Genomic DNA, 13,017 nt, shown 5'->3' with positions numbered 1-13,017 from the left:
ACCAGGCACTTCTAACCCAGTATCTCCCATAATGCAAAACACATTTCCTATGTGGATATGTATACTGTTATGCATTAAAGGGATTGGCCATCTACCCAGACTAGTTTCGACCTTTATTGAGGTCTCTTCAGTGGGAGCCAGGCCCAGAGCTGGAGATACCAGGCAGAGGCAGTAGCAAGTCATCTGTGCCTATGGGAGTTGCCAAAAGGTTTATCACCTTTTTTAAAAATTACTCTGGATTTAGAGAAAGATGTTGAAAATTTATTTATCACTAGGTTAGACTATAATAGATTTAGTTTAATCCTTTATCCCAGTGAGAGCAAACAAAGTTTGCGCCTGAAAATATCTTCAGCACAGATGACTTGCTACTGCTTCTGCCTGGTATCTCCAGCTCTGGGCCTGGCTCCCACTGAAGAGACCTCAATAAAGGTCGAAACTAGTCTGGGTAGATGGCCAATCCCTTTAATGCATAACAGTATACATATCCACATAGGAAATGTGTTTTGCATTATGGGAGATACTGGGTTAGAAGTGCCTGGTAGCTTGCTCCACCTTTGCCACGAGTTGCACTACTTACTGGATAAGATAGTACAACACTATATTTAGTCCTGAAGATATTTTCAGGCGCAAACTTTGTTTGCTCTCACTGGGATAAAGGATTAAACTAAATCTATTATACACCGGTTGAAAATCGCTGCTCTAGAAGGTGATACAATTGTCAATCTCTAACTAGTGGAGCAGTATAGTATTCATTTCACTTCAGTGTCTTTCTAGTTGAGAAGATACTGCTGCTGCTATAAAGTCGACTCTTACTTTATATAACTACTAGAAAATGCTGACAAAAGCACATATAATTATGTTAAAATAACCTAAATAATCTTTTTGTTTAGCATAGCATAAATAATCTTTTTGTTTAATTTAACTTGTGTCTATCAAGTATTTGCATCTAAAGATGAATATGAACCTAATGACATTAACTGGCTAAAAGCATATAAACTGCCTAGTGACTAAGATGGTGAAAACTATGTCATGTGCTTACTGTTAAATAGCAGTATAGTGATAAGTAACTTGCACATGTTGTTGGCACATGTATGAACATGCATACATATCTGTTATATATGGATATTCATAACAACCAAGTCTGACCAATTTACATACGAAAAACGCTCAAATATGAACTATTTAATGAAGTATAGTAGTTTATACTGTATCTGTTAATAGAATTTGGCATTCTTTACCTGGCTGATGTGACTATGTTTAGTGTTAAGATCATCTGCTATGAACAGCAACCAAACGAATTGGGAGATGAAGTTGTTTTAATTCATCTAATAATTTAATAATTTGGGATTTATTGAAGGTTCTGGTAACAGTGAAAGCAATGTTATCATAACTGATTATATTTGCCCTATTATATTGGGTTTTCATAATCCTATATTGCCGAGAGGGTAATGTGACTGTTGGTGAATGTATCAGTCAGTGTGTGTGTGTGTGTGTTTTCTGTAGGTAGAGAATGTCAGGGATTCATTAGGCTGGCATATAATCAAAGTGTCCAGGAAGGGGTGTGTGACAGAATGGCTGTTTTCCTTCCTAAGGTGTACTGGATCTCGGGATATTGGTTGTTTCGATGTGTTGAGGACATTCAGGCTCTATGTAGCATAGCCAAGCAGTGGGGTTAGGTGGGGCAGAATTTAATGCTTTTTCTTCGAAGATCTCCAAGTAATAATTGGCTAGTGTGTGTGTGTGGTTGGGGGGGGGGGGAAGCAGAGAGTATAGCTGTCTCCTCCATTTGTTTCTATAATATTCCTTGGCAAACAAAACAGCAAGAGTTCATGATGATCTTAAACAGAACCGAGATATTGCGATGAAATTTAGTTTGAAGTCTAAGACATCTTTAAGTGGGACACTAGTGAATAGAAAGAAGATATTAAAATTGACCATTATGTCTGTGTGCTAGAGTGTGAGGTTTTTATACTGGTTTTAAAGTGGGCTTGGTTTTTTTTATATGTAAAGGAGTGTTGCATCAAGAATAAATTCTCTTTCCGTACCTAGTGTTAAAGTACTGTGCCTGTTGACTTTGTTATTTCAGAAAGATGAGCTGTTCTTCTGAGGTAAGAATCCAGATACATTGGGAAATCAAATTTCACTAGTAACAGTTCTTTGGAATCAAACCAAGATTCTATACCCAAGGAGATTTAAATTTAATTGTCAGTTTCCTTGAAACATTTGAAACTATAACAGCATCCAAATCTGAATCACTCTGATTGAATGCCTATCTCAAAGTTTTAGGAAGTAATCCCAATTAACTGTTCATATATAAACATTTTAAATAACGATATACAGGGTGTTCGGGATAAATTTGACAGTTTCGTAAGGAAAAAGAAAATCTTCTTTGTATCTATTAAATTTAATGAATTGACAAAAAAACATTACAGGCAGAGTTAATTACAATACTATCAACAAGATTTACTCAAAATAACCACCATTAGCATCGATCACAGCTTTAATTCTGCTTCGGAACCTCGAACAAGCTGATGCTACAGTCTCCCTGGGAAGGGCCGCAAAAACTGTTTTAATTTTATCCATTAACTGGGCTTTTGTATTACTGGAAGTGCGATTGGTGTCTTTTTCAACTGCGCCCCATACAAAATAATCCATGGGGTTAAGGTCTGGGGAGTTTGGAGGCCAAACATTTGGACTGGTGAAGTCGTAGAAATTTTCAGACAACCATTTTTGACTTTTCCCAGAGGTGTGGCAAGGGGCCGAATCCTGCTGCCATACATACGGCCTACCATTGGCTACCCTTGTTATCCAGGGCTTGACTACAGTTAGCAACTCCACGAACAAAGCCCGAATTCCAATGCCAGGGTTCTTCAACACCTGTTCCTGCAGATTTGCGAGGAATTCTGCTGTACGAACGCAATCAGATCGTCTGCTAGGGATCTTTCTTCTTGCTACATCCTCGTAGTCACCATTGCAAGTCTCTAGTTCATGCCTGATTGTTTTTACTGTATTCAGGGAGCATTGGGCAGCAGTCGTAATATCCTTATTTTGATGGCGGGCACGAATCATCATGATACATAATAAATTTAGTTTAATCCTTTATCCAAGTGTGAGCAAACAAAGTTTGCGCCTGAAAGTATCTTCAGGACTGGGTTAAGGTGGTACACACCAGGGCAACTCGTTGCAAAGGTGGAGCAAGCTTAAGGTGTGTACCACCTTAACCCAGTCCTGCAGATACTTTCAGGCGCAAACTTTGTTTGCTCACACTTGGATAAAGGATTAAACTAAATTTATTATACTCTAACCAAGTGGAAAATAAACGTTCAACATCTTTCTCTAAATCCAGAGTAATTTATTAAAAAAAGGGTGGCACACCAATTGGCAATTCCTATAGGTGGAGATGACCTGCTAATGCTTCTGCCTGATATCTCGACTTGGGCCTGGCTCCCACTGAAGAGACCTCAATAAAGGTCGAAACCGGTCTGGGTAGTGGCCCTTCCCTTAATGCATAACAATAGACATATCCGCAAGGAGATGTGTTTTGCATTATAGGAGATACTAGGATAGGAGTGTTGGTAGCTTGCTCCACCTTTGCAACGAGTTGCCCTGGTGTGTACCACCTTAACCCAGTCCTGAAGATACTTTCAGGCGCAAACTTTGTTTGCTCACACTTGGATAAAGGATTAAACTAAATTTATTATACTCTAACCAAGTGGAAAATAAACGTTCAACATCTTTCTCTAAATCCAGAGTAATTTATTAAAAAAAGGGTGGCACACCAATTGGCAATTCCTATAGGTGGAGATGACCTGCTAATGCTTCTGCCTGATATCTCGACTTGGGCCTGGCTCCCACTGAAGAGACCTCAATAAAGGTCGAAACCGGTCTGGGTAGTGGCCCTTCCCTTAATGCATAACAATAGACATATCCGCAAGGAGATGTGTTTTGCATTATAGGAGATACTAGGATAGGAGTGTTGGTAGCTTGCTCCACCTTTGCAACGAGTTGCCCTGGTGTGTACCACCTTAACCCAGTCCTGAAGATACTTTCAGGCGCAAACTTTGTTTGCTCACACTTGGATAAAGGATTAAACTAAATTTATTATACTCTAACCAAGTGGAAAATAAACGTTCAACATCTTTCTCTAAATCCAGAGTAATTTATTAAAAAAAGGGTGGCACACCAATTGGCAATTCCTATAGGTGGAGATGACCTGCTAATGCTTCTGCCTGATATCTCGACTTGGGCCTGGCTCCCACTGAAGAGACCTCAATAAAGGTCGAAACCGGTCTGGGTAGTGGCCCTTCCCTTAATGCATAACAATAGACATATCCGCAAGGAGATGTGTTTTGCATTATAGGAGATACTAGGATAGGAGTGTTGGTAGCTTGCTCCACCTTTGCAACGAGTTGCCCTGGTGTGTACCACCTTAACCCAGTCCTGAAGATACTTTCAGGTGCAAACTTTGTTTGCTCACACTTGGATAAAGGATTAAACTAAATTTATTATACTCTAACCAAGTGGAAAATAAACGTTCAACATCTTTCTCTAAATCCAGAGTAATTTATTAAAAAAAGGGTGGCACACCAATTGGCAATTCCTATAGGTGGAGATGACCTGCTAATGCTTCTGCCTGATATCTCGACTTGGGCCTGGCTCCCACTGAAGAGACCTCAATAAAGGTCGAAACCGGTCTGGGTAGTGGCCCTTCCCTTAATGCATAACAATAGACATATCCGCAAGGAGATGTGTTTTGCATTATAGGAGATACTAGGATAGGAGTGTTGGTAGCTTGCTCCACCTTTGCAACGAGTTGCCCTGGTGTGTACCACCTTAACCCAGTCCTGAAGATACTTTCAGGCACAAACTTTGTTTGCTCACACTTGGATAAAGGATTAAACTAAATTTATTATACTCTAACCAAGTGGAAAATAAACGTTCAACATCTTTCTCTAAATCCAGAGTAATTTATTAAAAAAAGGGTGGCACACCAATTGGCAATTCCTATAGGTGGAGATGACCTGCTAATGCTTCTGCCTGATATCTCGACTTGGGCCTGGCTCCCACTGAAGAGACCTCAATAAAGGTCGAAACCGGTCTGGGTAGTGGCCCTTCCCTTAATGCATAACAATAGACATATCCGCAAGGAGATGTGTTTTGCATTATATAGGAGATACTAGGATAGGAGTGTTGGTATCTTGCTCCACCTTTGCAACGAGTTGCCCTGGTGTGTACCACCTTAACCCAGTCCTGAAGATACTTTCAGGTGCAAACTTTGTTTGCTCACACTTGGATAAAGGATTAAACTAAATTTATTATACTCTAACCAAGTGGAAAATAAACGTTCAACATCATGATACAAGTTATTCTCTTCCATGATTCAGGTGGGTTCCAGCTATCCATCCTTTCTGACATCTTGTATATGAATGAAGAAGGGTCCAAACTTTTAAATGAAGAGAAGTGTGTGTTAATACATGTAACTTACGGAAAAATATAATTAATTATAAATATGTCAAATTTATCCCGAACACCCTGTATAACTTTGCACTGAATTACAAAACATAATCACTGTCTCCTTTGAACTCTAATAGTGTGCTCTCCTGTTTACTCAGCTGTGACTAAGGCACAAGTCAGTAAACACAACCACATGGCATTTCAGTTCTGAATATTGTTAACCAATCTTTTATTCTTTCCTTGATGATGCACTTGTAATAAGGAAAAATATAGGAATTAACAATATATATATATTATTAAGGGTATTTACTCGGATTGTAGACATTTTTATATTAGAATTTTACTGACTAGAAACACCGAGATAAGACAAAAACTTTAATTAGAACACAACTAGTTTCGTCGGAATGCCGACTTCTTCAGGTGTACATACTATCACAAAAAAACTGGAAAGTTAGCAAGATAAAAAATGAACTTCTCATATAAACAAGTTAGGAACAACGACAACAGTCAAGTTTGAACTGGCGTTCGCGTGGCAGGTCTAGCGTGAGGCATTAGTGAGTGGGAACTATCTCGAGAATGCCAAAACTGAATTACTGCACTGTGTGAATCAGGTAAGCTATAACTTAAATTATTGTTCATGTGTGAGGGGTCCAGAACTATTTCTTTCGATTCTAAAATGCGTCTTTATTTGTAGTAAGATTCCAGTCTATCTGGTGTTGATGCTCTTCAAAATTAGAGTTGGCAGAGAAAAGGACATGACTGGAGAGGGCGTTGCACGAGTTCTGTTGTAAGAGATATCATGTTGATGCTCTTCGAGTCATAGTGAGATAGACTTATCTGTTTGCCCATAATATGGCTTCCCGCAACTACAGACGATTTTATATACTCCTGGGAACTGAAGTTGGTGATGTTTTGGCTTTTGTTGACTCAGGAAAGAATGAAGTTTTGGTAGGGTAGTGAAGTAAGTTCTAATATTAAATTTCTTCATAATTTTCACCAATTTAGGCGATAGAGAACTTACATATGGTAATTGAATGTGTGCAATAGTGTTCGAGTAATCTTCTTGCTGAGGTTGGAGATGTGGATATAGACAGTGAGAAATGCTTTGAGGTGAGTAGCCATTGTTTAAGAAAATACTTTTGAGGTGGTTAAGTTCGATTTGAAGCTCTTCTTCTTCTGAAATTAGAGCTCTCACCCGATGAGCCAGAGTGGTGATAATTCCAAGTTTCTGTGGAGGGAACTGATGAGAGGAGGCAATAGTTGAGTTGTTTTTCGAAAAATAGAAAATTTGTGACAATTACGCATCCTGGTAATCTTTACATCTAGAAAGGAGAGGACACCGTTCACCTCAAGTTCCGATGTGAATTTGATGTTTTGGTGGCAATTGTTCATATGATCTAGGAAGGTTTGTAAGTTCTCTATATCATATTCCCAGATGAGGAAGATGTCATCTATGTATTGAAGCCACAATTTTGGTTTTAGTGTAGCACTAGAAATTGTCTTTATCTTGAAGTCTTCAAGAAAAATGTTGGCTAACATTGGAGACAAAGGGCTGCCCATAGATAAGCTGCTGGTTTGTTTAAAGATTTTTCCTTCAAATAAGAAATAGCTGGAGTTTACATAATGCATTAATAAGGAGAAAATTTTTTTTGGAGAGTTTGTTTTTTAGGAGATTGAGGACTTCTTCGGTAGGAAAATTTGTAAAGAGAGAGACAATATCAAAACTGACCATTCTGTCAGACTCCTTGAGTTGTAAATTTTTTACTTTAGATATAAAATCTGCAGAGTTCTTGATATAAGAGGAAAAATTTCCAGTGAGATGTTTTAAGGATGAGGTAAGGTATTTTGACAGGTTGTAAGTGGGTGATTCAATGGCTTCAGCTATCGGTCTTAAAGGTGTGTCCACTTTGTGGATCTTTGGAAGGCCGTATAAATGGGGAATCAGGGGATGAAGAGAACAGAGAAATAACCTGGTGTGTCTTGGAAGTTCCGAGGTTGACTTGAGAAGGTTATTGGTCCGGTTGTGAAGTTCCCTTGTAGGGTCACTTTGTAAAAGAGAGTAAGTATTAGACAATGACATTATTATTTTACCAGCAGACAAAGGAAATGCAACAGTTGTCCTTAACAGATCTAATTACCACACCAAGATCAATGAATTATTAATGCCTAATACTTACTCTCTTTATACACTCAACTTCGTTGGGTGCATAACATAAAAAAGAAATATGAAAATATACATTGCAAGAACACAACAGCTATAAATTAACTTGCAAATGTACTACTGACATAGTATTGTTGGATATGTTCACATAGGTACGATCTCATGTATGCCAAAACTGAAAGTGACAATTAGATAGGTTATCAATACCTATCACCCAGGCTGAGATCACAATCAGATGTAAATATATATTATTTATTATTATTTTCTTTCATGTATAGTAATGCCAAAGAAACATTTTCCCATAAAATATGGGTAAAACTGGTGAATGAACTTCTCACATTCCTGCACAATATCAAAGATCAGAAATTAATGCCATGGCTAAGCAAGTGTGCATACTTCTGCACATGCATATCTTCATGGATAGAACTATATGTTGTGACAACCTCAGAAATTAATGGTCTGGTGATTTTTTGCAATAATTAATCCAGTTGGATTAGCAAATATAAATGTAAAATAGGTTTACAACTTTTCCCAGATAGGATTCACATTAAAAAATAATAATAGGAACAACAATAATATTTTGTTTTATTCTTTTCATTCAATAAGGAATATAAACTCAATGAAAGTGTTTTTTTTTTTTTTTCTTGCAAACATTCCTAAATGTTGATTCTGTAAAATTTTCTCAAAACTACATCAATTATGAGCTGAAAGGAAAAAAGATGTTACTAGAAAATTGAGAAAAATTTTGCACTCATTAATTCAAAAATTATATATACAGTATATATATATTGGCTGCATGTTGAAACTTACCACCATGCAAAATTTCAGCTTCCTAGTTGCACAGAAAACAGGTAAAAATTTTGAAGTGTCACTGCATCAAGGAGCATACATATGGAGTATAGATCCTCATTAATTCAAAGAATTGAGAATCAATCATTTTTTAGTCCATTTATCAGATTTAAAATCATCAAGTTTTTTTTTTGCTTTGCTTTTCCAGCTTGACAATAGGAAGGGAAGAACTTCATATAAATTACACAACTGTTTAAAAAAAGAGCTCTCCCCAATTTCTTGTCAAGCTGGAAGAGGATACTACAAAATCTGCAAAGAAATACTGTTTACTATAATTATCAGAACATGTATACTATAAAAACTGTCTGGTCCAGAAATCTTAGAAATAGATTTTTCTAAGTTAAAAATTGACCCCAAAAGGAATTAGAAAACAAATTGCAAACTCTTCTTTTGATTAAAATATTCATGGATCTTTGCAAATATAAGTGGATTAGGTTTTCATTATTCCAAATTAATGGCCTTCCAATGAAATCTCTGTATTGCAATTTTAAAATTTTGGCTTGAAATTATTGTGCCATCTACACTTTCTATTTTTCATAAGTTTTTTTCCATATAAAGCTGTCTTAAACAAAATTTTCTTTCCATTCAGGGTGTTAGATCCTGAAATGGAGCGCTTTACAAGTAAATTCTTTATTCAGGATTTAACATGATATTTACTACTAATTAAGGAGATATCTGCACATCAGCTAGTAATTATAAAGTATTATTTTATGTTATGTAATAATGTGTAGTCCATGTGTGCCATATAGTGAGAGTTACTCCTGCATAACTGAAATGGGAAGCAGAGAAATTTGTGTCAAAATAGTACGAATTGTGTAAGGGAATTGTTATTTGTAATTCCCATTAAGCTGTCTAGTACATTACGAAATTCTGAAAAAATTATAAGTAGCAATCCGGAATAATCGCGTATAATCTGTACGAGTCGAACGTAGCGATGGAGGCTATACCTACGGCTACCTGGAATAATGTAACCTAACAGATTAGGGAGAGTGTAGGATCACTCAAGGGGCATGAACGATGGGGTTCGTGGGTGAAAACCGCCTCAAATAAAGGGTGCCCGAAAAGGACGAATAAAAGACAAAGCACGCCATTTTAAGGGGACTTTTTCTTTTTCAGTGCCTGGATTCGAGTTTTAGGAGGTTTGTCGGGGGGGGGGGGTCGTAAGAGATCGGTGGATCGACAATGGTGATAACGGATGGCGGGTTCTTTTCTTGAGAATGCTTGAAGATTTCCAAGCGAAGCTGATCGAGATATGACAGCCTATGCGGAATCAAGCCTTAGCAGAATGTCTCATCGGAGAAAGTTTCATGCGGAGCAATAGACAGCACACCACAGTCGGAAACAATAAAAAGAAAAGCGTAGTGCATCATCAGGTGAAAAGACAGTCAATGAATATAAAAGTAAGGTAACCCGAAATCTGAAAGGATTTCGGGTTACCTTACTTTTATATTACCTTACGAAATCTGAAAGGATCCGGTAATGTAAAGATTTTCATTCTATGTTAAAAATTGCTTAGAAGAATAAGAAATTTGTGTATACGGTAAACTAAAGGACACTAATAGAGAACTTTTAAGTGAGAATTGATTGAATTAATTAAGACCCTGTGGAACAAACAAGAATTTTTGATAAGCAGAATTTTGATTGTGAATGGCTAGGCTTGCTTAATGAAATTTAAAATTAAGATAGAAATTGGTAGAGTATTAATGAAAGTGTTCAATGCATGTTCTGTGAATAACTTGTGAAAGGAATTATATCCTAGTAGTATTATGCTTACACTTAATCTTATCCTTTCGTAATGGAAGGGTTTAGCATACTCATATTCATTGTGATTTAGTATGTACCTTAACTTAGAGTAAATTTTGATCCATTGAATAATTGAATTTTCTTAACTGTAAATGTTTTTCCAATAAACATGTTTTGTACCTATACCTGAGTTTATGCCTGATTACGAATTCAAACCACCACTTATGGAATAGAACCTTTTGGTGGGAAGGAATTTAGATATAATTGCTTAGGTGAGATTCGAGTCACGACTGCTAACTGAATCTGCACAGCGCTAGCGTGAGATTAATTATTGAATGTATCCCTTTTGAATTTAGAATTATTTCCCTGAACAAGAGTCTCCTCTGTTATAGGATGTTGGCTGGCACAGCATAATATAAATCTGCCAATATCCGAAGAGGAGATAAAATCTGAATTAATATTTTAAGGGCACGACAGTAGATTAGAAGGAGGGCTATTTAGAGGTGGAACAAGATATAATATAAGGTAAACAGCGAGATAAATATAAACATAACAATGACACAGCGACATAACAAGGGATTTATTCTAGGTCCTGTAATCAACAAGCAAAGGGTTCAAATCCCATCATGGGACAGATCTCGAATATCTTTAGGGAAATGAATTTCAGCACTTGGTGTGAAACCATTACATTGCTTAACTAGAGGTCTGTAGTGGGTTGAAATAATTCTATGTTGGTCTTTCCAGAATGTCTAAACCTTAGTTCACATAAAGAAAATTTACAACATGATCCAACATTTTTAACATCTGTATTAGTATCATCTTTTGGGATAACTCTATACAACAAGTTGCCTTGAAACCCCCCCCCCTCCAATCATAAGAACTTCAAGAAACAAGCACAATGTTGCAATGGTTAAAATGTGTCATTTCTGAAGTGAATAACCATATGATGATTATTTAAAATACACAGAAAGTTAAAAATTTATCTTTTTTTAACTTTGCAGATTACAAATTTCCATATAGATTTTTTTTAAAAAAATCAACTTCTCAAGTCCAAGCATGCATGTGCGCGCGCGCACGCACACACACACAATACTAATAAAACAAATAATAAATAAATACCTGAATTTCTTTTGTGACTTCCAATAACAAATTAAGTAAGTTTCTCCCACTGTACTGAACTGAATAAATACAATCATTGCATTCTAAGAAAAAATAAGCCAAATATTAATAAAATTTATCTTCAATATTCAATGTGACATTTTTATTGTACATAAATAACAGTAAATATATGTCTTTAGCAAGTCCTACAAGTGTCAATACGCTCTGCGTGTTAATTATAATATAGGTTATCCTCGGGTTACGGAAAACCTGACTTATGCCGTTCCATACTTACAAACGGAGTCCCCATAAGGATAATTAATAATTAAATAATTAAATTAATAATTTAGGAACTAGTTTGTTTTGCACATGTAAACAAACCCGCACTTTGCCACATTATTAAAGCAGCTCTTCCTGCTATTGGAAATCAAATTTAAGGGCTTGGTCACACTTGCTATGTTTGAGGATTGGTTCTTGAACTGTTTTATTCCTGCTGTGGAAGGTTATTGTTTGGAACAGAAAATTCCCTTTAATATTCTGCATGTGCTGGACAATGCTCCTGGACATCCAACATCTTTAGATGACCTTGACCCTAATCTAAAGGTCATATTTTTATCACACAACACTACATCATTGCTACAGCCAATGGACCAGGAATTCATTTCTGCATTTAAAGCTTATTACTTACAGCGTACATTCCCACAAGCAGTCAGGGCTACAGAAGATGATGGGATGACCTTGAGAGAGAGTTCTGAAGGAACTATAACATCCATGATGCCATCAAAAAAAAAAAAAAAAAAAAAAAACTGCTGATTCTTGGGAGGAAGTGAAGTAATCAACAATTAAAGGGGTGTAGAACAAACTGTGCCCTCAATTCTGTGATGATTTTCGTGGCTTCATTGAAGACATCGCCGAAGCCAGAAAAGCTGTGGTGGATAGTGGCAATGCACTACAATTGGATATCAATGAAAATGATGTCATTGATTTACTAGAGTACCATTCACAAGAATTAACCAATGAAGACCTTATGGAGATAGAAATGCAGCTGAAAGAAACACAAGAACACGAAGAATCAGAGGTTCCAGAGACAAGAAAATTTACAACTAAAGAATTAGCTGAAACCTTTTGTCTCATTGAAGCAAGATTTGATAAGCTTGAGGAGTAAGATCCTAAAATTCAGCGATTTACAAAGGTTTACTTTGCAGTTAGTGAGAACATCAGCTGCTGCTACAAGGCCATTTATGATGAAAAAAAGAAAAAGGCTGTGCAAATAACCCAAGATATATTTTTCAAGAAACCGACTTCAGTGCTAAGCTTCCCTCTTCCAGAAACAGAATCAAATCCTGACCTCTCCAGCACCATTTCCATTATCATCATCCGATTAATGTTAGCCTCCTTCTTGCCTCAGAAATGCCCCTTCCAGTAATCAAGACATTGATGCAACCTTTAATATTCTTGTTTGAAATTTCTCCTATATAAACATTTTGTACGAGTTTGTTTTTGTGTTCTGTTTGTCTGAATTAAAAGAAAGAGCACAATAGTTTCTTTAACTTATTATTACAGTATAGGAGTATTATTATTATGATTACTGCAAATGCACTGTTCATCAGGGATCCAAGTTACATACACAGGGTCGCATTTATACTTTCAGAGGCCCGAGGCGCAACATCATTATGAGGCCCTCAAAAATAAGCATTTTTTTAATTTATTGA

The 13,017-nt window shown here is 36.6% G+C and overlaps 1 protein-coding gene across 6 annotated transcripts in view; it reads right to left on the bottom strand.

Annotated features, from left to right (window-relative positions):
- The window catches only part of LOC150092347 (centromere protein I-like), a 311,409-nt gene that overhangs the window by 91,984 nt on the left and 206,408 nt on the right, over nt 1-13,017 (bottom strand). For all 6 annotated transcript variants that reach the window (XM_090415030.1, XM_090415031.1, XM_090415034.1 and 3 more), the window contains one exon: nt 11,327-11,409. In XM_090415030.1, coding sequence (XP_090271156.1) covers nt 11,327-11,409 — 83 coding nt within the window. The remainder of the gene's footprint in view (nt 1-11,326; nt 11,410-13,017) is intronic.

Source organism: Typopeltis vanoorti, chromosome 26, assembly GCF_054136105.1.
Source record: "Typopeltis vanoorti isolate ZY-2024b chromosome 26, IOZ_Tvanoo_1.0, whole genome shotgun sequence".
Lineage (NCBI taxonomy): Eukaryota > Metazoa > Arthropoda > Arachnida > Uropygi > Thelyphonidae > Typopeltis > Typopeltis vanoorti.
This window is presented reverse-complemented; position numbering and strand designations above follow the sequence as displayed.